This window comes from Salvelinus fontinalis, chromosome 17, assembly GCF_029448725.1.
Source record: "Salvelinus fontinalis isolate EN_2023a chromosome 17, ASM2944872v1, whole genome shotgun sequence".
NCBI lineage: Eukaryota > Metazoa > Chordata > Actinopteri > Salmoniformes > Salmonidae > Salvelinus > Salvelinus fontinalis.
This window is the reverse complement of record NC_074681.1, coordinates 41,995,707-42,023,176: the sequence shown is the minus strand read 5'-3', so window position 1 is coordinate 42,023,176 and position 27,470 is coordinate 41,995,707. Positions and strand designations below refer to the sequence as shown.

At 41.3% G+C, this 27,470-nt stretch overlaps 1 protein-coding gene across 1 annotated transcript; it reads left to right on the top strand.

Moving 5' to 3' along the window:
* The first annotated feature begins 1,093 nt into the window (after positions 1 to 1,093).
* On the top strand, positions 1,094 to 26,339 carry sec62 (SEC62 homolog, preprotein translocation factor). The gene is made up of 8 exons (XM_055867530.1): positions 1,094 to 1,186; positions 6,201 to 6,309; positions 14,746 to 14,851; positions 15,094 to 15,295; positions 15,421 to 15,516; positions 17,751 to 17,811; positions 17,990 to 18,109; positions 22,911 to 26,339. The coding sequence occupies exons 1-8, from the start codon at positions 1,151 to 1,153 to the stop codon at positions 23,438 to 23,440; spliced, it is 1,260 nt and encodes a 419-aa protein (XP_055723505.1). The 5' UTR covers positions 1,094 to 1,150; the 3' UTR covers positions 23,441 to 26,339.
* Positions 26,340 to 27,470: the final 1,131 nt, after the last annotated feature.

The following is a 27,470-nucleotide window of genomic DNA, read 5'->3' as shown; positions in this document are numbered from 1 at the left end:
AGTCGTTACTCAATTTTGATGTAGCAATGGACACTGAACATCAATGATATAAACCATTTATAGATAGCTACACATTATCTAAAAGTATTCAGTAAGCCTCCAGTTTATCTAGATTCGAATGAACACTCTTTATCCATTTGAGAGAAAGCGGTAAGGCTATTTTAAAACACATAACAGTAGCCATATATTGGATTTAACATGATTTACTACAAGGGGGTTCATTCGATTACATTTTTTGAAGAAGGGTATGTTGTTGAAAAAACTTAATCTTGGATATTTGGCAATGTAGTGCTTTGATCCATTTTGCTCGGTCACGGAGGATCATGGCGGAAGTGGATGTCGAGAGTGAGACGAGAAGCGAGTGGAGTGGAGTTAGAGGAGAGGAATGGAGAACGGTAGTATCAAAGAAGGGAAAGAAAAAGAAGAAAACTGAAGGGGATGATAAGTGTATGTCGGCCAAGGACCATCTGAAGTGTCATGCTTCGAACTCTTGAGTAGGGCACCTGTTAAAGGAGTCATCTCTGTGGTGTTGGTGGAAATAAAGGAGGAAATCCTTGCAATGAGAATCCCAGGTGTGGTTAGGGCCCATTGCCTGACCCGCATAGTGAATGGAGGAATGGAAGAAAGTTTGTCGGTACTGTTGTTTTTGATAATGAATGCCTCCCTACGCATGTAAGAGAACCAGACATGCTGTATGTAAAGAAAGTGGGTTTTGTGCCGTTCATTTGCAAATGTGAAACTACACGGATCAAGTAGCAAGGAAGTCAAAGAAATTGGCCATCATTGTGGCTGCGGCAGGAACGTATCTGGGGCATCAGGAATTCACAGCGGAAGAGTTGCAAGGGTTATATGCAAAGGAAGACGTGCGCTCCCCCAGGCTCCTGAGCCTGTGTAGGGATCAGACATGGATTATTCATTTTAACATTATAGGCAAGGAGAATATTGAGTTACTTTCTGGTAGTCAGTATGAGTATTTTTATCCACATATTTTTTTTAATCATTTGTGATCTTTTATTTTCATCCCGCACAGTAGGTGGCAGCAATACAACTTTTGGATGTAGTCCGCCGTAAAAACCTAACGAAGATCATTTTTGCTATCGCGATACTACCCGTACGTGAACACACGTCAGACGAGCAGTGTTGGAGGATCATGGCGGAGCGCAGGAGGCATAAGAAACGGATCCAGGTAAAATCTTTTTAACGCTAACTGGAAGAAGATAATATTTGGTTTGATATATTACAGAGTTGAAAACCGTTCTCATTTTGGACATGGCAATATGTATAAGTTTCAGCAACAGGCTAGTTTTATATGAAGATAATCTTGCTGGTGAATCGATGCAGTTGATTGGCGAAAAGCTGCAACTAGCAGGTAGCTAGCTAACGTTAGCTTGCTAGCCACCGAAATATTTTATTTTGAAGGAAGTAATTTTCTATGTAGACCGTTATCTGTAACCCGAATATTTCACTGTGTCGGGGTATCACAGAAACCAGGGGTGTAGTATTCGGTTTCCGTTGCAAAACGTTTTGAACAGAACGGAAACCGTTTATTCCAAATGAAAACGAGTTTATTGGGCAAATACAGGTATGTCCCCTCCGTTACGTTTACTCTGTATGCTTCCGTTTTTCAACGGAAACCGACTAATGAATACACCTCATGTATTGAACGCTAGCGCAAAACACTTAAGCTACTTTTTAACAGTTTTTAGCGAAACTCGGTGTCTTACTAGCTACCATCACCAATGACAGTAGTTAGCTAACTTAAAGCAGGCAAAGTTGCGGTTGTAACCAAATGTGCAGGCGTGTTTGAGTGTTTTGGTATGCATAAATACTGTTTAGCAAGCCAAATGTCAATGATGTACCAGTACATCCTCATTCATTGATGTTTGATGGCTGCACGAAAATAGTACATTTCTTATTTTCCAATCGATGACGTAACTAAACGTAGATAGTATCAGGATTTACCAGCAAGGCTTGACAAGTGTACTGTTGGGTGTGAGTCCGTCTCAATTTTGTTTGAGACAAACCTGATGATGACGATAAAATACCTCACTGTAGTGCTAAGATTACAAGCAATTAGGCCTTCTGGTGGTCATTGTCAGATAATGAAACCGGTTGACATGCATCAACAACAACTGAAACAGACAGCTTGGCTGGTAGTCGTAAAATTTCATAAAATTGCAGACCCATATCTCATTTATGGCAGTTTTTGCCTGAAAGAACAGCTCATGTCATTATTATGCAACAGCTAGAATTCTATCTATTCCTTTACCTCCCTTTTGCGTGCTCTCTCACTCATGGTGGTGTAATAATATTCAGGAATAACTGCTTGCAATGTTGCTTTACCACGATGAGTGAAGTGAACTTAAAGCGAGCATAGCCAAAACAAACACACACAGTGATTTATTACACATACAGTGAACAAAAGCTGCATGGGGCTCTAATAACACGTATTAAATAATGTTATTAAAATAAATTGACTCAGTCGCAAAAGTATACCTGGATGCACATGTATGAACTTAGAAACATGGCTTCCTTTGTTTGGGCTAATGCCTATTCTAATCTGGCTTCTATCTGATTATCCTCACATGTTTGTTCAGATTTTTACCTTTATTTATGTGGTCTGATAGACTTTTGTTTGGCTAGCTAGCATGCAGATTACTGGGACTTGGCCAAGACGTTGGCTATAGTTGGGCGGTATCCAGATTTTCATATTTCGTCGTACCGTTTCTGTACCATAGCGAGGTGTGTAGTATTACTGAATATGGACACAAGCGGAGCTATAAAAATAACGAATATATATATTAGTACCAATCAAAAGTTTGGAGACACTTACTCATTCAAGGGTTTTGCTTTATTTTTTACTATTTTCTACATTGTAGAATAATAGTGAAGACACGAAATCTATGAAATAACACATGGAATCATGTAGTAACCAAAAAAGTGTTAAACAAATCAAAATATATTTTACATTTGAGATTCTTCAAATTAGCCACCCTTTGCCTTTATGACAGCTTTGCACACTCTCGGCAATCTCTCAACCAGCTTCACCTGGAATGATTTTCCATCAGTCTTGAAGGAGTTCCCACATATGCTGAGCATTTGTTGGCTGCTTTTGGAAAATAAACACGAGCAATGGACCAAGAAACACGAGCGATGGACATTAGACTGGTGGAAATTGGTCCTTTGGTCTGATGAGTACACATTTTAGATTTTTGGTTCCAACCGCTGTGTCTTTGTGAGATGCAGAGTAGGTGAACGGATGATCTCTGCATGTGTGGTTCCCACCGTGAAGCATGGTGGTTTGGGAGTGCTTTGCTGGTGAAACTGTTAGTGATTTATTTAGAATGAAAGGCACACTTAACCATCATTGCTGCCACAGATCAAAATATAGTTAGGATGTGGTGTGACCAAAGCCACATTCCTGCATCATGTGTGAGTGCAGATATTAGCATATTGTAATTACCATAGTATACAGACAAACAGAATAAAGATGACAATTCAAACTATACAGGAGCTTCGGCCTACACTCGGTCTGGTGTAGCCAAGCCGTGGCCTGGTGTAGCCGAGCCGTGGCCTGGTGTAGCCAATACGCCATCCCATCTGGTTTGCGCTTAGTGGGACTATCATTTGTTTTTCAACAGGACAATGACCCAACACCCCTCCAGGTTGTGTAAGGGCTTTTTTACCAAGAAGGAGAGTGATGGAGTGCTGCATCAGATCACCTGGCCTCCACAATCACCTGACCTCAACCCAATTGAGATGGTTTAGGATGAGTTGATCCTCAGAGTGTAGAAAAAGCAGCCAACAAGTGTTCAGCATATGTGGGAACTCCTTCAAGACTGTTGGAAAATCATTCCTCATGAAGCTGGATGAGAGAATGCAAAGAGTGTGCAAAGCTGTCATAAAGGCAAAGGATGGATACTTTGACGAATCGCATCGAAACTATATTTTGATTTGTTTAACACTTTTTTGGTTACTACATGATTCCAAATGTGTTATTTCAAAGTTTTGATGTCTTCACTATTATTCTACAATGTAAAAAACTATGAAAATCCCTTGAATGAGTAGGTGTGTCCAAACTTTTGACTGGTACTGTATATAAATCAATATTTTAGTTAATTAGTTAACAGGGAACTTGATACAGGAGGGGATTGAATGTCTCTGCTGTAACCAAGAAGCTTGATCTTGACATCTAGTCACTTAGCTAGCAAGTTGGCATATAATTTTTTTGACACATCTTAGATTTCTTGTAGTTATACTTAATTTATAGTTATAAGCAGTGGTATAGCACACACCTCCGCAGGCCCTGCGGGGTATGCAGTATAAAAGGTATATTGCCAAAGCCTTAACGTGGGCAGCTTAGTGGGGACTAAGTGGGCCAAGGGGGCTCTGGTGTTCTCCTGTATTGGGTTATGTTTAGTTAAGACTAGTGAGACAAACTTTATACGTCATCAAGGCAAAGGGTGGCTACTTTGGAGAATCTGAAATCTAAAATATAATTTGATTTGTTGAGTTTTTTGGTTACTACATGATTCTGTATGTGTTATTTCATTGTTTTGATGTCTTCACTATTATTCTACAATGTAGAAAATAGTAAAATAAAGGCAAAACCCTGGAATGAGTAGGTGTTTCAATAACGCGCAAATTATTACACACACAATGTGTGTTAGTTAGCTAGCATCTAAGTTGGCAATCTAACACTACCACCCCCAAATGGATAAGTGTGTAAATAGAATATCAGACCAAGTCCAGAGCGTGATGTCATATCGGAATGAGTTCTTCATCCAATATCACGCTTTCCCAAACCAGCCGTTATCCTAATCAGCTGCTTCTCTCCGTCTGTTTGCATCTCCATCAGTTTTAAAATGTTATTTTGCCGCGATGGCGAGCTGAGGTGTGCAGACAGTGATGGGGTTCCTGTTTCTGTCAAGCCTATGTTAGTTATACGCTGAATGTATTTGCATATATGCAAACATTAACAAAGTGGTGGAACAGGGCTGTAACCACAAACGTCCTCTGTGTAGGCCTACATGCACTCACCTGCGCTGTCTAGACTGCCTCATTAATTACGGTTGTCACATTCTGTTGACTAATTCAACGTGTGTCAATTGCAGGATACCTGTGATATCACGATACTACTCACTTTTTGGAGCCCTCGCCAGCTTGCATATAACTCCAACCTAAGATTGTCTATAATGTTGACTAGATAGACACGGGACCGCTCTAACAATGGAAATACATGTCCTCAAAGATGGAAAGCAGATGGGAGGGGTTGAGATCAGGTTGGACCATTCTAGCCAATGAAAGGGCATATACTCATGTGAACAGGCCATAGGGATAGAGAACGCATATTTGGATGAGTGCCATTATAGCGTCTGTGACAGCATTAGCATCGCCATTGAGGCGATCTCCATTTTAAAGTAGTATATTTTCTTCTTCATTGGCTGATCGCTCCTAGGAATACTTACTTTAAAATGGTGGAAGCCCTAAATGGCAATGTCCACGCTAAAACGGGTTATATCCATCTCTATTACAACAGACAGCTCCGATATGAAGTCCTTTTTTTCTTATTTCAAAGTTCCCAAAATGCCACATACGTTTTACTTATCACTACATTCGTAACAACCTAACCATTACGAAGCTTCTATTAGATTAAATAAGCCTCACGTTGCAAATGAGCAATTACATTTTTTGTTGACCAAATTCGACACTCATTGACCTCCATTAAAAAAAATCCTCGCTTCGTGGGCCTATTTTCGTGAACCGATTTTGGGATGAGTGAAACCTCTCGCTTCACCTCTTCCTCGTTTGTTCCACACATGAGGATAATACAAAGAAGGAATCGACTGATTAGGGTGCAGGTGAGTCCAGTTAAGGTGTGCTGGGGAAGGATCTCCCACCCCTGCAGGAACCTGGACATTTATGTAACTGCTACTGGGTTGAGTGTGAGGAAGTGAGTGGGAGTTTTCTACAACTTGACCTAAACCCCACCCCTGCCCTGAGTTAACTGGCCGATCTGCTTCACTGGTCTGATATAAAAGTTATTTACAATGCTCTGTAGAAGTAGAGAAAGGATAACATTTAGCCCTACTTTATTATGTGCCTTCCTCACGTGTGTGTGTGTGTGTGTGTGTGTGTGTGTGTGTGTGTGTGTGTGTGTGTGTGTGTGTGTGTGTGTGTGTGTGTGTGTGTGTGTGTAGGAGGTGAGCGAGCCCACCAAGGAGGAGAAGGCAGTGGCCAAGTTCCTCCGTTTCAACTGCCCCACCAAATCCACTAACATGATGGGCCATCGGGTGGACTACTTCATCGGTCAGTAAATATGTTTCAGTAAGCTTTTCTTTGGTCGACATTTAGGAAGTTAGCATAGAAAATGGATGCGACTATTGCCTGCTAGGTTGCGTTTCCATGTAACGATCTTGTCGATTTAAAAACAGCTGGACGTAATGCCGTCACAATTGAACACCTAGTGTCGCGAAAACCTAGTGTTGAATAACAAAGTAGTGGCTGAAGTGTTGCCATTACCCATTTAGGCAAATTGCACTTTAATAAATTGGCTACAGCCTGTAATGCCCTCCCACCTATCTGTTTCATGTCTCAGGTATATCCCACGAAAACCAGCATGTATAGAATACAATAGACTAATATTTGCCTTAAGGTTACCATGGCGATCTTGGGCACAGGGACTATGTGGTCTGCTTTAAACATTTAGGTATTACAGAGAGCGGTTGAAAATGTTGGAGGGCTTAGCGGGTTTTCTTAATGTCTTAGCCAACTTCTGTCTTTCAGTTTGGGCTACACAATAGACTCTCACGAAGACGTACGTGTCGGTTGTTTTGCTCTAGGGAGCCCACAGGTCTCACAAGACTCGTCTGAAGGTCTCCCCGGTATCAGTTGAAAAAGTTACTAGAGGTACAGTGCATTCAGAAAGTATTCAGACCCCTTCAATTTTCTTCACATTTTGTAACATTACAGCCGTATTCTAAAATAGATTAAAATAAAAAAAGAATACGTCCTCATCATTCTACACACAATACCCTATAATGAAAAAGCAAAAACGTGTTTTTAGAAAATGTTGCAAATGTATTAAATAAACTGATACCTAAATAAGGTAAGTATTCAGACCCTTTGGTATGAGACTCTAAATTGAGCTCAGGCGCATCCAGTTTCCATTGATCATCCTTGATGTTTTTACAACTTGATTGGAGTCCACCTGTGGTAAATTCAATTGATTGGACATGATTTGGAAAGGTGCACACCTGTCTAGATAAGGTCCCGCATTTGACAGTGCATGTCAGAGCAAAGACCAGGTCGAACAATTGTCGGTAGACCTCAGAGACAGGATTGTGTTCGTGCCAGGGTACCAAAAAATGTCTACAGCATTGAAGGTCCCCAAGAACACAGTGGCCTCCTTCCTTCTTAAATGGTGTTTCCAAACTTTTTCCAACTCTTCCTAGAGCTGGCAGCCCAGCCAAACTGAGAGATTAGGGGAGAAGTGCCTTGGTCAGAGAGCACTCCACTAATCAGGCCTTTATGGTAGAGTAGCCAGGCGGAAGCCACTCCTCAGTAAAAAGCCCATGACCGCCCGCTTGGAGTTTGCCAAAAGGAACCTAAAGGACTCTGACCGTGAGAAACAAGATATATTTTTTTTCAGCGGCAGGGCCTGGGAGACTAGTCAGGATCGAAGCAAAGTACAGAGATCCTTGATGAAAACCTGCTCCAGAGTGCTCAGGACCTCAGACTCGGGACCTGAAAATACCTGTGCAGTGACGGTCCCCATCCAACCTGACATTCTTCTAAGAAGAATGGGAGAAACTCCCCAAATACAGGTGTGCCAAGCTTGTAGCGCCATACCTGAGAAGACTCAAGGCTGTAATCGCTGCCAAAGGTGCTTCAACACAGTACTGAGTAAAGAGTCTGAATACTTATGTAAATGTTATTTCATTTTTTATTTCTAATAAATTAGCAGAACATTCTAAAAACCTGTTTTTGCTTTGTCATTATGGGGAATTGTGTGTAGATTGTTGAGGGGGGAAAACAATGTAATCCGTTTTAGAATAAGGCTGTAATGTAAGAAAAAGTCAAAGGGTCTGAATACTTTCCGAATGCATTGTTATATTTTAAATGACATACATGAGTTTTTAACTAGTGAATAGTAACCTACAGAGAAGTCCAATCAATAAAATGTATTTATAAAGCCCTTCTTACATCAGCTGATATCACAAAGTACTGTACAGAAACCCAGGCTAAAACCCCAAACAGCAAGCAATGCAGGTGTAGAAGCTTGGTGGCTAGGAAAAACTCCCTAGAAAGGCTGGAACCTAGGAAGAAACCGAGAGAGGAACCAGGCTATGAGGGGTGGCCAGTCGTCCTCTGGCTGTGCCGGGTGGAGATTATAACAGAACATGGCCAAGATATTCAAATGTTCATAGATGACCCGCAGGGTCAAATAATAATAATCACAGTGATTGTAGAGGGTGCAATAAATGTCAGTTGGCTTTTCATAGCCGATCATTGAGAGTATCTCTAACGCTCCTGCTGTCTCTAGAGAGTTGAAAACAGCAGGTCTGGGACAGGTTGCATGACCGGTGAACAGGTTAGGGTTCCATAGCCACAGGCAGGACAGTTGAAACTGGAGCAGCAGCACGACCAGGTGGACTGGGGACAGCAAGGCCAGGTAGTCCTGAGGCATGGTCCTAGGGCTCAGGTCCTCCGAGAGGGATAATTAGAGAGAGCATACGTAAATTCACACAGGACACCGGTTAAGACAAGATAAATACTCCAGATATAACAGACTGACCCTAGCCCCCCGACACAAACTATTGCAGCATTAATACTGGAGGCTGAGACAGGAGGGGTCGGGAGACACTGGCCCCGTCTGACGATAACCAGGGACAGGGACAAACAGGCAGGATATAAGTGTTTAAATAATTTATAACTTTTTAACAATTTCTGCTAGTTAGTTTTTCCTACCATGTGGGTTTTAGCTTGCTTGAGCCTGCTAACTGAGGAGTATTAATTCCCCTGTTTCCATACATGTTTCATTTTAAAACATTTATCTTACAAAGGAGTTGTTTATCTAACTGATTAACTATTGATCTTTACATGGAGTTGTATATATTTTTTTTGTTAATGCATCAAAGATGCAGAATCATCTGGCCAAGTGCATAAAGTTCCCTCAGCGCTCACAACAAACAACCTCTGACAAAAGTCCCTCTACTTCTATTCGAGGTGAAAATGATGAATCAGACACCTTATCGATAGCAACAGCTCATGGTGCTCCTGGAATCAGTGGAGGAACGTAATCAGAGAAATGCTGATTAATGTCTTGCTCGAGCTGTGTATGCAACTGGTTCACCTCTGCTCACAAGCAATGTGAATTGGAAGATATTTCTGAATGTTCTTCGCCCAGCATACACCCCTCCAACCAGACATGCTTTATCTACACATTTGCTGGATGCAGAGTTCAACAGAGTTCAAGTGAAGGTTAAGCAAATCCTAGAGAAAGCAGACTGTATTGCAATCATCTCTGATGGGTGGTCAAATGTTTGTGGGCAAGGAATAATTAAAACTACATCTCTATCCCTCAACCAGTATTCTACAAGAGCACAGACACAACGGACAACAGACACACTGGTCTCTACATTGCAGATGTGTTGAAGGCAGTCATCAATGACCTTGGGCCACAGAAGGTATTTGCACTGGTGACAGACAATGCTGCGAACATGAAGGCTGCTTGGTCTAAAGTGGAGGAGTCCTACGCTCACATCACACTCATTAGCTGTGCTGCTCATGCATTGAATCTGCTCCTCAAGGACATCATGGCACTGAAAACAATGGATACACTCTACAAGAGAGCCAAGGAAATGGTTCGGTATGTGAAGTGTCATCAAGTTATAGCAGCAATCTACCTCACCAAGCAGAGTGAGAAGAATAAGAGCACCACCTTGAAGCTGCCCAGCAACACCCGTTGGGGTGTTGGTGTCATCATATTTGACAGTCTCCTGGAGGGTAAGGAGTCTCCACGAAATGGCCATATCACAGTTTGCCGATATGGACAGCCCCATCAAGAGGATCCTCCTGGATGATGTATTTTGGGAGAGAGTGGTAAGCAGCCTAAAACTCCTGAAACCAATAGCAGTAGCCATTGCACGGATTGAGACAATGGCATCCTGTCTGATGTTCAGACTCTGCTTGTAAGAGATTGTAAGAGAATACATTTGTACTGTCCTGACCACTTCACTGTTGCTCCAGTTCTGATATGCATCAAAAAGCGTGAAAACGTCTGCCTGAAGCCCTTGCATGCCGCAGCGTACATGTTGGACCCCAATATGCTGGCAAGAGCATCCTGTCTGGTGCAGAGATCGACAAGGCCTATGGTGTCATCACTACCGTATCTCGCCACCTTGGCCTGGATGAGGGCAAGGTTCTTGGCAGTCCTGCGAAGGACACTTTCAAGCAAGGCTTTGGGATGGAGATGCAATATGGCAGTCGTGCCAACATATCTCAGCAGCCACCTGGTGGAAGAGACTTTGTGGATCTGAGGCTCTTTCCACTGTTTCCTCTATCATCCTCCAAATCCCACCAACATCAGCCGCCTCAGAGCGCAACTGGTCCTTGTTTGGGAACACACACACCAAAGCATGCAACAGGCTGACCAATACAAGGGTTGAAAAATTGGTGGCCATCCGGGCAAATTTGAGTTTTTTTGAGCCTGACAACGAGTCATCCTCAACAGGGTATGAAAGTGACATTGAAGATGAGGCCTCAGAGTCTGATGTTCAAGAGGTGGACATTGAGGAGGTCTAGGGAGAAGACATGGAAGAGTGAGAGGAAGACAACCAAAGCTTTAGTTTCCAGACTATCATTTTACAGATGATAGTCTGTTTTTGGGGAGATGAGATGGGATCATTGGTGATCATTCAGTATTACCTTTTGTTGTATAGTGAAATCATCCCATGTGAAGTCAAGTAATTTAATTCGTAACTAAATTGTTTAAAAAAAAAAAATTAAAAAAATGTATTGAAAGGATTTAGTAATTTGCAATTGTCTACTCATAAGGTTTACGTTTCTGTCTCCATATGATATGGTAAATATATTCAATTCAAAAAAACATAATTTAAATGATATTAATTGCATATATTCCCGTTAATTCCCATATAGTGCCGCTAATTCCCACGGAAAGTTTCCACCAGAATATTCCCCAAAATGTACAACCCTAGTGTCCACATACTTTTGGTCAGTCTGTTTCCTTCTAATTAAGGAGGCATGATCTATTTCTATAAAAGAAGCCTACATTTAAATCTCATCATAACTAGCTAATTCATTTTTTTTTTAACATCAAATTATTGTAAATTCAAAAGCCCAGATATGTGTAGGCGAAACCTGCTCTATGAAAGAACCATCCAATGCATAAATGGGTAAGCCATCTGAAATATTTCTACAATAATTAGAAAACAGCATACATTTATTTTTTCCCACATTTAAGTACTAATTTTTAAATTCACAAGGGCTTTCTGCAGGGCGCCAAAATTGGTAGGGGCAATAGCGTAGATAAATGTAATCTATTTATAGATGAACGTTACACGTTTTGCAGATAGACCAATATTTTTTATATAAATAGTAAAGAGGGCAGGTCCCAAAATCGACTCCTGCGGGACCACCTTCAGTAATATCGAGGTGACTTGACACCATCAGAAAGCTCACATTGTGTCCTGTCTGACAGATGGCTCCCAAACCACTTGCAAGACACCTGGTCGAGGCCCATTTCATACAACCTTTGAATGAGTAGGGAATGGTTGACAGTGTTGAAAGCATTGGATAGGTCTATAAATATGGCAACATAGTGATTCTTATGATCTAAGCAATTGAATGTCATTTAAGACTGACACGGTGCTATGTCCCGTTCTAAAACCAGACTGGTACACATTAAGAATATCATTTGAAGTGAAAAAGTTCTTAGCTGAGAGTTTGCAAGTGATTCCAATATTTTTGCAAGATAGTTTAGAAATTGGGTGGTAGTTGTCTAGGTCAGAAGCCTCTCAACCTTTTGTAAAAAGGGAGGACATGTACCCCCTTCCAGATATTATGGATTGCACCAGAAGCAATTGTTAAATAAAGAATGCTGGTCAAAGGTTCTACAGTGAGCGGGGATTGGGGGAGAAAGCTGCAGTAGAAAGCGGTAAAGCGAATCAACTCCAGTGGATATCTTTTGATACATTTTTTTTACAAGGCACTTTACATCATTGACACAAAATGGTTCAAATGGAAAAAAGAGTGCCTTGGAGTACATCAGTCTCTGCTGTCTGTTTAGAGATTAATAAAGGACTCCTTCTAGTGGAACTTTGCTATTTTCAGAAACCATTATTTAAAATATCTAGTTGAATCTCATCTCAGCCAGCTGAGGCAAAATGGTTAAATATAGCACCACAAATGTGGTCTATTTTGTCTGTTATGGGACCAGAGGCTGTCTTAACCTGCTGGGGCAATTTGGGGGGGGGGGGGGAATTTCAACCCCTCATATACACAATTCAGGAAGTATGTTCACTTTGCTATTCTAACCAGAGTAAGACGTCTATTTCTTGAATATCTTAAGGACTGCCTTTGAGGTAGAATGTCAATTTAGCCTTAGCCCAAGCTAAGTTTCTTTCATGAAATCTTTCAGATCATTCATGTGTGAACCAAGGGTTATAGCTGTCGTTTACCCTTAATCTCTTATATGGGGCATGCTTATCTGCATCAGAGTTAAACAGAGAGGTTAAACATGTAAGGACCTAATCGGAGATAGAGGACAACACACCCTCCCAACCAGGTCATACAGGAAATGCTGGTCATTGAAATGTCTCTTTGTAATAATGCATGGACACGATTTAGATAGCTTAGTATCTTTAATTCAGGCAATGGGACAATGGTCACTGAGCTCGTTAGCAAAGACTCCATTGGCTGTATACTTTAATAAGGGGTGTTTGTCAGAATGATATCCAAAAGAGTAGGTTTTTCGTGGCGTTTTTTAAGTTGGGGCGTGTTGGTTTAGTTTTCAGTTGAGTTAATTTAGCTCAGTGCAAATATATTTCAGTCTGTCTGATACTGGCATCAACTAATCCAGGTTAAGATCACCCAATGTTAATAATTCAGATTCACCGTAGTTAGACAGCAAGTCAGACAATTTGCTAAGGTCTATTGGGAAGGGCGATAAATTCCCACTGATGTTAGTTGGGCATTATTACCCAGGCCCACATTTAGGACAAGATATTCAAAAAGTTTGTAGACTGAGGTGGATATACACACAGCAACATGCAAGTTGTTCTTTATGAATATGGTGACACCCACACGTCTGTCAGATCTATAAAAATTGTATCCATTCAGAGACACATCAGTGTCTGGCACAGACTTTAACCAGGTTTCAGTAATTATCTAAATGTCTGTGCTAGTTTGAAAAGCCAGAATTACAATAAGATATATTTTCAAAATCAAACTTGACATTTACATGAATCAGTTCAGGGCCTCAGCTGTGGGATTTCAGACCAGACAGTCTCCAACACAAACATGCTGTGCTCAGTAGGTAACCCTCTACACTGAGTGTAAAAACATTAGGAACACCTGCTCTTTCCATGACAGATTGAACAGGTGAATCCAGGACACAGCTATGATCCCTTATTGTTAAATCCACTTCAGTCAGTGTAGATGAAGGGGGGGAGGCAGGTTAAAGAAGATTTTTTTTAAGCCTTGAGACATGGATTGTGTGTGTGTGCCATTCAAAGGGTGAATGGACAAGACAAAAGATTTAAGTGCCTTTTTCAACAGGGTCTGGTAGGAGGTACCAAGCGCACCGGTTTGAGAGTCAAGAACTGCACCCCTGCTGGGCTTTTCACACTTAACAGTTTCTCCTGTTTATCACAAACGGTCCACCACCCAAAGGACATTCAGCCAACTTCCCACAACTGTGGGAAGCATCGGCGCCAGCATCCCTGTGGAAGGCTTTCGACACCTTGTAGTCTATGCGCCAATGAATTGAGGCTGTTCTGAGAGCAAAAGGGGGTGCAACTCAATGTTCGTATGGTGTTCCTAATGTTTTGTACATTCAAGCCATGGTTTTGGCTTGAAATGGTATAGATACAAGATTGCTTAGAACTGTGCCATTTGGTCTGTCTCAAATGAAGATGTGGATTAATACAAGATTCAAAGAGGGTTACTTGTTTCGGCCAAAGAATGACATCCTATCACGTTTTAGTACCTTTTCAATGTTAGCCCCATAGCAGAGCTGCTGCTCTCAACAGTGTCAGTCAATGTTGTTTGCACAGGTGTGGGTTAAATGTCTGTGTGAGCTTCTGTGTCTGTTGTGGAGAGTAGCTTTTGTACACATCATATCCCCAGGGGCCAGGATTTCAGAACGTTCACCCAGAACAAAATAATTGTTTTAAGTGAGCCTATGCCCCCCCCCCCCCCCCCCCCCTTGCTTTTGGATGAGTCTTGATGACAAAACTAGACCAAAGCTCTATATACCACATCACATGCTACAACCAAGATAGTGTCGATAATCCCACAACAATTGTTTGGAATATTTCATCACTGTCTCTTTATAAACAGGATTGAGACAACAAAGGATACTTTTGATCTGGATTGAGCCTTCTGATAACTGGTCCCACACAGCAGCTGTTGACATGGCATGATAGCCATTTGAGTTTCAACACTCGGTATCTCCGTGTCTTGTCTGTATGTTTGAACATGTTGCCGGTTTCCCCATGTCAGCCTCCAAGGCAGTAGACTGTCTGCTGGACTCCAAGTGGGCCAAGGCCAAGAAGGGAGAGGAGGCTGTGTTCACCACCAGAGACTCTGTGGTGGACTACTGCAATAGGTGGGACCCACCTACCTTCAACTACATACCACACTAGACTAACTACCATCACTACCACTGTATACTAGACTAACTAATATCACTACCACGCTACACCACACTTACTACCACATTGACTATACACTTGACTGTTTACCGTTACCTACCACCCTACACTGACTTCACGAACACTGCACTAGCTAACTACCACCCTACACACGAGAGTAACTATCTACCACCCGGTTTCTGCTCTCCTCGTTCAGGCTACTGAAGAAGCAGTTCTTCCACCGCGCTCTGAAAGTCATGAAGAAGAAGCCAGAGAAGGACATCAAGAAAGAGAAGGAGAAAGAGAAAGAAAAGGAGAAGGCTAAGGGCGACAGCGGCAAGGAGGAGGAGAAGAAGGGGAAGAAAGAGAAGAAGGATTCCAAGGATGCCGAGGCTTCAGATGCAAAGAAGGAGAAGAGTGTGAGTAAATCCGGTGAATACGTAGGCCGTAAGCATGTTGTTGTAGTAGACCACCGAAGCAGTCTCGTCGTAGACATGGATCAGTCATATTTCTGGGTCTGATCTTGCTGTGTCTTTTTGATCAGGATGATAGCCCCGGAATGCCAAAGAAGAAAAAAGATGCCAAGAAGAAGTTCAAACTGGAGCCTCATGAGGACCAGCTCTTCCTGGATGGGAATGAGGTGAGTTGGAACACAGGGTGACTTCGGATAACAGGTTAGGATAGGGAAATATGAACGTGAGAATTTCTGGGAAAGTGAGCATGTCTCAGTTGACATGTAGACGAGAACGTCTTTAGCCAGAGGTATTTGTAATATCCGCTTTGAAGGAAAGGGAAAGGGGGATACCTAGTCAGTTGACCAACAATGTATTCAACTGAAATGTGTCTTCTGCATTTAACCCAACCCCTCTGAATCAGAGAAAGTGTACAGTTTGAGCGTTTTCGTATGTACAGTTTAGTCAGAAGTTTACATACATCTTAGCCAAATACATTTAAACTCAGTTTTTCACCATTCCTGATATTTAATCAGAGTAAAAATTCCCTGTCTTAGATCAGTTAGGATCACCACCTTATTTTAAGAATGTGAAATGTCAGAATAATAGTAGACAGTGATTTATTTCAGCTTGTATTTCTTTCATCACATTCCCAGTGGGTCAGAAGTTTACATACACTCATTTAGTATTTGGTAGCATTGACTTTAAATTGTTTAACTTGGGTCAAATGTTTTACGTAGCCTTCCACAAGCCTCCCACAATAAGTTGGGTAAATTTTGGCCCATTCCTCCTGACAGAGCTGGTGTAACTGAGTCAGGTTTGTAGGCCTCCTTGCTCGCACACGTTTTTTCAGTTCTACCCACAAATTTCCTATGGGATTGAGGTCGGGACTTTGTGATGGCCACTCCGATACCTTGACTTTGTTGTCCTTAAGCCATTTTGCCACAACTTTGGAAGTATGCTTGGTGTCATTGTCCATTTGGAAGACCCATTTGCGACCAAGCTTTAACTTCCTGCCTGATGTCTTGCGATGTTGATTCAATATATCCACATAATTTTCCTTCCTCATGAGGCCATCTATTTTGTGAAGTGCACCAGTCCCTCCTGCAGCAAAGCACCCCCACAACATGATGCTGCCACCCCCGTGCTTCACGGTTGGAACGATATTCTTCGGCTTGCAAGCCTCCCCCTTTTTCCTCCAAACATAACGACAGTCATTATGGACAAAGTTATATTTTTGTTTCATCAGACCAGAGAACATTTCTCCAAAAAGTACAACATTTGTCCCCATGTGCAGTTTCAAACCGTAGTCTGGCTTTTTTATGGCGGTTTTGGCGCAGTGGCTTCTTCCTTGCTGAGCGGCCTTTCAGGTTATGTCGATATAGGACTTGTTTTACTGTGGATATAGATACTTTTGTACCTGTTTCCTCCAGCATCTTCACAAGGTCCTTTTGCTGTTGTTCTGGAATTGATTTGCACTTTTCGCACCAAAGGACGTTCATCTCCAGGAGACATAACGCTTCTTCTTCCTGAGCGGTATGAAGGCTGCGTGGTCCCATGGTGTTTATACTTGCATAATATTGTTTGTACAGATGAACGTGGTACCTTCAGACGTTTGGAAATCGCTCCCAAGGATGAACCAGACTTGTGGAGGTCTACAATGTTTTTTTTTCTGAAGTCTTGGCTGATTTCTTTTGATTTTCCCATGATGTCAAGCAAAGAGGCACTGAGTTTGAAGGTAGGCCTTGAAATACATCCACATGTACACCTCCAATTGACTCAAATGATGTCAATTAGCCTATCACAAGCTTCTAAAGCCATGACATTATTTTCTGGAATTTTCCAAGCTGTTTAAAGGCACAGTCAACTTAGTGTATGTAAACTTCTGACCCACTGGAATTGTAATACAGTGAATTATAAGTGAAATAATCTGTTGTTAAAGAATTGTTGGAAAAATGACTTGTCATGCACAAGGTAGATGTCCTAACCGACTTGCCAAAACTATAGTTTGTTAGCAATAAATTTGTGGAGTGGTTGAAAAACGAGTTTTAATGACTCCAACCTAAGTGTATGTACACTTCCGACTTCAACTGTACATGAATTCAGCACTTTGGTGTTCGTGTTCCCATGTGGCATTTGAGAGAATTCCAAGAAAAAAGGTTATTTCACAAAATAACTGTTTGAGGGTGCACTTTACGAGACACATTCTCCATGACGTGTCATAAGACCCAAATTCTTTGTGACGTCAGTTTGCTAGGCTAGCTTGTTATCATATGATGGCAGATGGTTCAATGTGACATGCACTGACTACAGCATGTAATATCTGAAACCGGTGAATCGTGGCAAATTCAGATTTTTTTCCCTCCCAAATAAACAAATAATTAAGGTGAAATGTAAAATTGACGTTTACTCCACTTCCCAGGTGTTTGTTTGGATCTATGATCCAGTCCATTTTAAAACCTTTGCCATGGGGCTGATTCTGGGTGAGTGGCATTGTAGTGTTAATTACCTAGAACGTTACATTTTGTTGAAATTTTTAAACTGCCTGATTTAAACTGTCATTCACACAAATGACTGAAAACTGCGACTGAATTGGTAAAGAAGAGAATAACAATGGTTATTTTCCACTGTACTAAGGCGTGTCTGTCTCTGTGTTTCTAGTAATTGCAGTGATTGCGGCCACTCTTTTCCCACTGTGGCCGGCTGAGATGCGTGTGGGTGTGTACTACCTGAGCGTGGCAGCAGGCTGTTTCGTGGCCAGTATACTGCTGTTAGCTGTTGGTGAGTGACAGAAAGAAAACACGCCTTTTTTGGGGGGGGGGTTGTGCATCAGCAGTTTCTCTTATGTCAGTCACTCAATTAACCCATTTCAGCAGTATTCACAGAATTCTCCAGTGTAAAAAATGTGAGTAAATTGTAGAGATACCACCCATGACTGTATTTGTTAGTGAAAGAGACATGGTTGTTACATTCATGCATTTATTGTGTCCTATGGACTTCACCAAGTGAGACCCGAAGTGAATTTTATCATACATTTATTGTGTCCTATGGACTTCACCAAGTGAGACCCGAAGTGAATTTTATCATACATTTATTGTGTCCTATGGACTTCACCAAGTGAGACCCGAAGTGAATTTTATCATACATTTCCATTTTAACAAATCATACGCATTTCATAAGTCCTTATTTTGAAGACCTAGTTTTAACCGAGATAACTCGCCTGAAACTCATGCAATTCACTTTGAACCAAAACCACACCCATCATATTTCCCAGCAAGCTCTATTGCAGGTAGATTTTTTTTAATTGTTTCAATATCCGTTTGTGTTGACTGATTTTAATTCATTAATCGTGTGCTACTCAAATATAAGGAGCGAGTGTCTGCGGGTTTTCATTCCAGCCTTGATTGAACCACATTCCGCTTATGGCCCCCAAAAGGCTAAGGCAGACTCTGACTGCACGAGCCAATGAGCCCCCACCCCCATCAACGTTGCCCATCCCTGCTCTAGACACTTGTGTACAACCTGAAAAGATTGGGTAGTTTCAATCAATATGGTACTTCCAACATGCTAGGTAGAATATATCACAATATTGCTAATATACCTATCCAACCCTTGAATGAAATTCCAATAAAATGTTTGTTTTGTTCTTTACCCTTTTAATAGTTGATCTGCGCCCAATGGAACTTAGTGGAGCTGACACCGTTTTAAGTTCTTTACAGAAATGAAACGCATAGATGATCATATCCGTCTAAAATATCATTGACAGTTTATGCTTTGACAAGAAATCCCATTACGTACAGTAAGGCACTGTTGGCAGAATTGAATGGATGCAGTGAATGCATGATTAATGAAATTCACCCATAAATCGTTAAGTAGTCTAAATATTGCTATCAGGTTGTAAATCACACCTAGTATATTGTCTGCTGCCTTCAGTCATTCAGGGGAGGAACTGTTTCTCCCAATACTTTGGTTATTGGGAGTCAACACAATCATATGCATTAACACTATATTTTATCTACAGCGCCTTCAGAAAGTATTCACACCCCTTTACATTTTGTTGTGACAACATAAATTCAAAATAGATTCAATTTGGTTTCTCGCCCATTACACAAAGTACCCCATAATGGCAAAATGAAAACATGTTTTTAGAATTTTTTTTGCAAATGTATTGGAAATGAAATGCCTCATTTACATAAGTGTTCACACCCCTGAGTCAATACATGTTACAATCACCTTTGGCAGTGATTACAGCTGTGAGTCTTTCTGGGTAAGTCTCGGGGGGCTTTGCAGACTTGGATTGTACAATATTTGCCCATTTATTCTTTTCTACATTCTTCAAGCTCTGTCATTGGTTGTTGATTGGTCATCGCAAGACAACCATTTTCAGGTTTTGCCGTAGATTTAAGTCAAAACTGTAACTCGGACACTCTGGAATATTCATTGTCTTCTTGGTAAGCAACTCCAGTGTAGATTTGGCCTTGTGTTTTAGGTTATTGTCCTGCTGAAACGTGAATTCATCTCCCAATGTCTGATGGAAAGCCGACTGAACCAGGTTTTCCTCTAGGATTTTGCCTGTGCTTAGCTCTATTCCGTTTCTTTTTTCATCCTGAAACTCCCCAGTCCGTAACGATTACAAGCATACTCATAACATGATGCAGCCACCGCTATGCTTGAAAATATGGAGAGTGGTACTCAGTATTGTGTTGTATTAGATTTGCCCCAAACACAACTCTTTGTATTGAGAACAAAAAGTGAATTGCTTTGCCACATTTTCTACAGTATTACCTTGTTGCAATCAGGATGCATGTTTTTGGAATAGTTTTATTCTGTACAGGCTTCCTTTCATTTAGGTTAGTATTGTGGAGTAACTACAATGTTGTTGACCCATCCTCAGTTTTCTTCTATCACAGCCATTTAAACTCTAACTGTTTTAAAGTCACCATTGGCCTCAGCGTGAAATCCCTGAGGGGTTTTCTTCCTCTCCGGCAAATGAGTTCGGAAGGACGCCAGTATCTTTGTAGTGACTGGGTGTATTGATACAAAGTGTAATTAATAACTTCACCATACTCAAAGGGGTGTTCATTGTCTGCTTTTTTATTTGTACCCATCTACCAATAGGTGCCCTTCTTTGCAAGGCATTAGAAAACCTCCCTGGTCTTTGTGGTTGAATCTGTGTTTGAAATTCACTGCTCAACTGAGGGACCTTACAGATAATTGTACTGGATGTGTGGGGTACAGAGATGAGGTCATTCAAAAATGATGTTAAAGCCTGTTACTGAGTGAGTCCATGCAACTTATTATGTGATTTGTTCAGCAAATGTTTATTCTTGAAGTTGTTAGGCTTGCCATAACGAAGGGGATGAATACTTATACTCATTTTCATTTGTAATTCATTTAGGAAAAACATAATTCCACTTTGACATTATCGCTATTTAATCCATTTTAAATTCAGGCTTTAACAACAATATGAAACACGTCAAAGGGTGTGAATACTTTCTGAAGGCACTGTATTTGCACTAACTGGTATATATATATATATATATATATATATATATATATACATATACATATACATATACATATATATATACATACATATATATATATATATATACATACATACTACTGTTCAAAAGTTTGGGGTCACTTAGAAATGTCCTTGTTTTTGAAAGAAAAGCACATTTTTATTGTCCCTTAAATAACATCAACTTGATCAGAAATAAAGTGTAGACATTGTTAATGTTGTAAATGACATTAACAATGTCTACACTGTATTTCTGATCAATTTAATGGACCAAAAAAAAAATGCTTTTCTTTCAAAAACAAGGACGTTTCTAAGTGACCCCAAACTTTTGAATAGTAGTGTACACACAAAAGTATGTGGACACCCCTTGACAGGTGTAAAATCGAGCACACAGCCATGCAATATCCATAGACAAACATTGACAGTAAAATGGCCTTACTGAAGGGCCCAGTGACTTTCAACGTGGCACCGTCATAGGATGCCACCTTTCCAACAAGTCAGTTCGTCAAGTTTCTGCCCTGCTAGAGCTGCCCTTGTCAACTGTAAGTGCTGTTATTGTTAAGTGGAAATGTCTAGGAGCAACAACGGCTCAGCTGTGAAGTGGTAGGCCACACAAGCTCACAGAAAGGGAACGCTGAGTCCTGTAGTGCGTAAAAATAGTTTGTCCTCGGTTGCAACACTCACTACCGAGTTCCATAATTCCTCTGGAAGCAACGTCGGCACAAAAACTGTTAGTTGCGAGCTTCATGAAATTGATTTTTATGGCCGCGTAGCCGCACAGTTTACAATTGGCTCATTCATCCCCCTCCTCTCCCCTGTAACTATTCCCCAGGTCGTTGCTGCAAATGAGAACGTGTTCTCAGTCAACTTACCTGGTAAAATATCGGTAAAATAAATAAATAAAAAACACAAGCCTGAGATCACAATGCCAAGCGTTGGCTGTAGGGGTGTAAAGCTCGCCGCCTTTGGACTCTGGAGCAGTGGCAACGCGTTCCCTGGAGTGCTGAATCACGCTTCACCATCTGTCAGTCCAACGGACAAATCTAGATTTTGCGGATGCCAGGAGAACGCTACCTGCCTCAATGCATAGTGCCAACTGTAAAGTTTGGTGGAGGAGGAATAATGGTCCGGGGGTGTTTTTCATGGTTTGAGCTTGGCCCCTTAGTTCCAGTGAAGGGAAATCTTGACGCTAAAGCATACAATGACATTCTAGACGATTCCAACTTTGTGGCTACCGTTTGGGGAAGGCCTTTCCTGTGTCAGCATGACAATGCCCCCGTGCACAAAGTGAGGTTCATACAGAAATGGTTTGTTGAGATCTGTGTGGAAGAACTTGACGGGCCCGCTCAGAGCCCTAACCTCAACCCTATGGAACACATTTGGGATGAATTGGATGGCTGACTGCAAAACAGGCATAATCGCCCAACAAGAGTGGAGGCTGTTATAGCAGCAAAGAGGGGACCAACTCCATATTAATGCCCATGGTTTTGGAATGAGATGTTCGACGAGTAGGTGTCCACATACTTTTGGTAATGTGGTGTATATTATCACCCATATTGCTGCAAATATTGAGGCGGCTTATTGTCCTGCTTACCCTATAATAATGCACTAAATTGTAGATTTGGCAAGTCATTGCGCATGTTACACATTATATACACACACACATATCGTTCTTGATTCTGTTTAGCGGAGGTCTTCTGTGAACAACGGCAAATTATCTCACGTCTCGCTTAGCTATTGTACGAGTGGTTTGAGGCAGTCGGTAAATAACGAGCGTTTTAAGTGCAACTTCAGTAACAATGATTTTGGGGAACAGCTCAGAGATGTATCGATGCGGCTACAAAGGTTCTTGCAACGAAGTTAGCCCTAAGATGCTTTTGGGAAACGCAGCCCTGGTAAGTTTACCACTTGTTTACCCTAGTCAAAACTGGTAACAATGCACCAAAGTTGATGTCATAGGACTTCATTACCTCCCCTCAGAACCAATGATGTTACTTCCAGGCTCTTACCTTAACAGTACAATGCCATTTGACATTGTTTTTGTTTGTCTCCCATCAGCTCGTTGCATCCTGTTCCTGATCATCTGGCTGGTGACGGGCGGTCGCCACCACTTCTGGTTCCTGCCCAACCTGACTGCCGACGTGGGCTTCATCGACTCCTTCCGCCCGCTCTACACGCACGAGTACAAGGGACCACGGGGCGGCAGCAAGAAGAGCACGGACAAGACAGAAGGCAAGACCACCGATGCAGACACAGCCAAGGCCCAGAAGTCGGACAGCGAGGAGAACGGTGATGGTGGGGAGGAAGGAGAGGTGGAACGAGAAGAGGGTGAGGGTACAGCGCCGAAAGGGACGGAAGAAAGCGAGGTGACTGAGGCGGCGGGGACGTTGACGAGCGCCGCCGAGCGCCACTCGGACACGGACAGCGACCGCCGGGAGGACGAGGGCTCGCAGCACAGCAACGGAAACGACTTTGAGATGATCACCCGCGAAGAGCTGGAGCAGCACACGGAAGGGGAAGGAGAGGGGGAAAGAGGAGTGGAGGAGAAGGGAGACGGTGAGGCAAAGCCCTTGTCTGTTCAAACATAAACATTATCACTACCACCACCTTCTCCTCCTCTGAAGGATCTCCTCCAGGTCCTCTCTCAACCTCGCTGAGGAGACACCTCCCCATCTTGTCTGCTCCGATCTTCCACTAACTATACTGTACCACGTCTGTCTTGGTATTGACACCGGTGAAACGAAGCAAACGGCTATGACAATGGAAAAGAGAAGAGAGAGAGAGAAAAAACGCCTTATTGTGGTTCTGAAATGATTTCAACTGAGAAATGCAAACTAACTTAACAGACGTGCTTGTCTGAGGAAGTTGTCACGGTAGTTCTCCCGATGTTTTCCCAAATTTTTTTGGTACTTACGTTATGACTTTATCCCATATCATCCTAGTTCAGAAAGACTCATCTGCTCTACATGTTATGTGTACAATGGTCCCTTGTATGTCTTGTTTTTGTACGCGAGGCAAAGTTTAGTCAATCTCCACAGATGAGGGAATCATAGAACTATGGAATCCTTGTTTTGCCAGGAGAAATACTGCCATCTTCTCTACCTGTCCCTCAAATCCTGACTGTGGTTAATGAAAGATGTGTGATTGGCACAATCAAAGTTAAGTTAAGCCCAGTGTTGTGTCCAGGAGGCACGTTTTCCCTACTCAAACCAGCCCTTTCCTTTGGACCAGTCACACAACTGGGCCAAGTGTCCTGGCCCTCCTGTACACGGTTCAGCTCTTGTATTTGGATTAAAGCCAGAATCTGATCTCTCGTAGGCAGCCATCACGTTACAATTGACCAACCGCTGGCTGCGCCAATATAACTAATCTGGATGGACCAGAATCTGTAGTTTCTCCCCCGGCCTTGTTTTTTTTGGCATTACTTTCTATTTTCAGTGAGAAATGCTTGTTTGTATGGTTGATAATGATCGTGGTGCAGTTCTGCACACACATAAAATCAGAGTTTCGCAAGAGTCGTGTCCATTACATAAGAGTAGTGTCCATGAGCAGTGGGACTCGTTTTAAGTGTAAAACTGATCATCTAAAATATTCCTTACTAGAATAACTTTTCTTTGAGGCCACACATATGCAGACAGCAAAGATGGAATTGAAAAACGGTTTGAGGTTCGTATGCACCATTTTTAGAATGAGGCGCCAAAATGAAATAGTGCCAAACACGTACGTTGTTACAATGCATGCAGTTTTCATACGAGAAGACATGTCAAAAGTGTCAGCAAGGGATTTTGGTACAATTATTCATTTTTGTAACTCGTGTCAGATTCCAAACCTTTTGAACGTAGAGCAGTATAGGAGCCAGGACATTGGTTTGTAGACTTCGATCCCATTCTCCCTTCAGTTCTATTTAAGCCACGCAAAGCAGACAGTGTACTTCATACTATTACAGACTATTGTATAATGAGTATGGTGGGCCTGTTGTCAGTTCAACTCGGATGCCCATCCTTTCATGATTTGCGTTTGTTGCGTTGCCTTCATTGGTATTCTAGTCAAGCTAACAGACGACGATGAAGACCCCTGTGAATGCATGGCGACTCCATTTGAAAGCAAATGGGGTCGTGGTCCAATTCTCCTCAATTGTTGCATTATGTGGGCTGTAGTCCAAGACTGTCCATTCGTAAGGTCACATTTTTTACTCATAGTGAGGATAAAATAGATAAATGTATCATTTATATAATGATATCTATTGATATATCAAATGTGTGTGTGTGTGTGTGTGTGTGTGTATGTGTATATATATATATACACACACACACATTAACTTAGTCTGAGAAATTATGAACCTACTTTGTTCAACCTGAACAGAAACCTTTTTGTTTAGGTTTTTGGTATCAAGACTTCTTTTCATAATTTATTTGTATTTTTATTAAACCTTTTTTGCTATAATTTTGACCTCCAATAGGCATATTGTCAAGAGTGTACTGTACTCAATTGGGTACTTTCAAACACTAGAAATGTGGGTTATGTTATGTGTGGATCAGATGGGCTACCTAATTTTGTTTTATTTTATATTGATCAATTTTACACTGTCATTTCTTTGAATGTGTGAAGAGTAATGTAGCTAGTTTGTCCATTTGTCTACTTACTGTAAGAATAGTGAATGATTAACTAGTGGTTGAGAAACTCATTGGCAGTGGCTTGCATAACATTTATATTGCTGTTCCACACAAAATGCTCTTCGGTGGAAAGTTCTCCCCACAGTGGAATGGTAGAGCAGAACTTGTGAGAGCAAGGGGGGGAAAAGTCACTCAATGGCTTTGATATCACGCACCCTACACAGATCGACCCAATGTGGTCAACTGAGGAGTATCTTCGAGACACTCATATCACACTATTTTGTAGTGCCGGCTTGTTCCTGGTACCATGCTGGATGTGTAACCAGACCGGCGGCAGTCTGTTCAGGCTCACTAGTGTGAAAAGGGGTACAAGTACTCAGTCTTGCTTTCCTGTTCGAAAAAGCATGTTAACCTCTGATTTTTAGGCCTCCAACTGGTTTCTTCGTCGACGTGTTTCCCTGAACTCTTCTCAACAGCGTGAAGCTCTTCTACAGGACACGTATACTACTAACAACTGCGCATCGTGTAGCTTTTTGTCTTTTTCTAAGTATTTTTGTTTGAATTGCTTTTCTGTTTCCTGATGTCTTCTGGAAAGCAAGGTGCCAGTAGCTGTATTATGAATTTTGGCTTTTTCATCAAAATCTCGACTTGTTCTTTTGAGTGTTCTTCGTGCACAGTCTGTTGTATATTGTAGTATTAAACTATGCTGCTTTTTCCCCATCAAAATACATGTTCTATCTGGTCAAAATGTCTCTAGTCATGTAGTTGTTCATATTTGGATCAATATCAGAGAGACTGTCTCTTGCAATATTTGGAATATAATTGAATTGTATATCTGTATCTTATCATTGCAATAAATATAGAACGCAATTGAGTTTCCTGGCTTATTTGTATTAATTGTTAGTGCGTGAAATTATGCATTTAAAAAAAAAAAGTTTTCAGCTGCAGGTAACTCCAGGCTTTGACAGAGATCGCCAAAACTCGACTTGAGGGAGAGAAGGTACTTGACTTCAAGTCGAAAAGCAGCTATTCCGTAATATTTGCATCGCTGTGACGAACCAGGGATATGGCTTGAAAACGTACCTCAATCCAGGGATGAAAGGTGTCATTTGCTGCTGGGTTAATTATATAATTAGAAGATTGAAATACTGTTAGTTTTTAATTAAATGTCCAATGCAGCCAGTTTTCTCATCAAATAATTTCTGATAACAATTAAGTACCTTACTGCGATTTGTTTTAAATTAAAATGGTAAAAAATGTGTCCTGTTGCTTGAAATTTGAGACAGAATATCCAGAGGAACATATTTTTTACCCAACTTTTTATTAAGCCGGTAGGTATATGGTTCGGGACTGAGGTAAAGTTGGTTGATATTGGACGTTTGAATTACAATCTTTAAAGCTGTCATAAAGGCAAAGGGTGGCTATTTGAAGAATCTCAAATATAAAATATATTTTGATTTGTTTAATTAATACTTTTTTGGTTACTAAATGATTCCATATGTGTTATTTCATCGTTTTGAGGTCATCACTATTATTCTACAATATAGTAAAAATAAAGAAAAGCCCTTGAATGAGTAGGTGTGTCCAAACTTTTGACTGGTACTGTATAACAAGCTGATCCAGGTGTCGTGGCAATTAGGTGCTTCCCTATTTGGCCACTAGATGGAGCCAACGCACAGTCACATATTGGCCTTCTAGCACTGTTGCCATAGCCTTTAGTGTGTACTGTGTGTTTGTGGTGTGTACGTACTTTCAATAGTATGTCAAATTCACGATAAAATAAACATTTACCTTTCTATATTGTTATACCATTCATTCATAACAAATAAAATGACAACATCCAAATGTAAATGTATATAATTAATAAAATTAATTTGGTGTACCATTTATATTGCTAGTGTGTACGTACTTTCCCATTGTAGTGTAGAATTATGAATACCAGCATACTAAGAGAAAATTGGCCCCGTCGAAAAACTTGCTGCTTTGTCCAATAATTTCTCTCCAG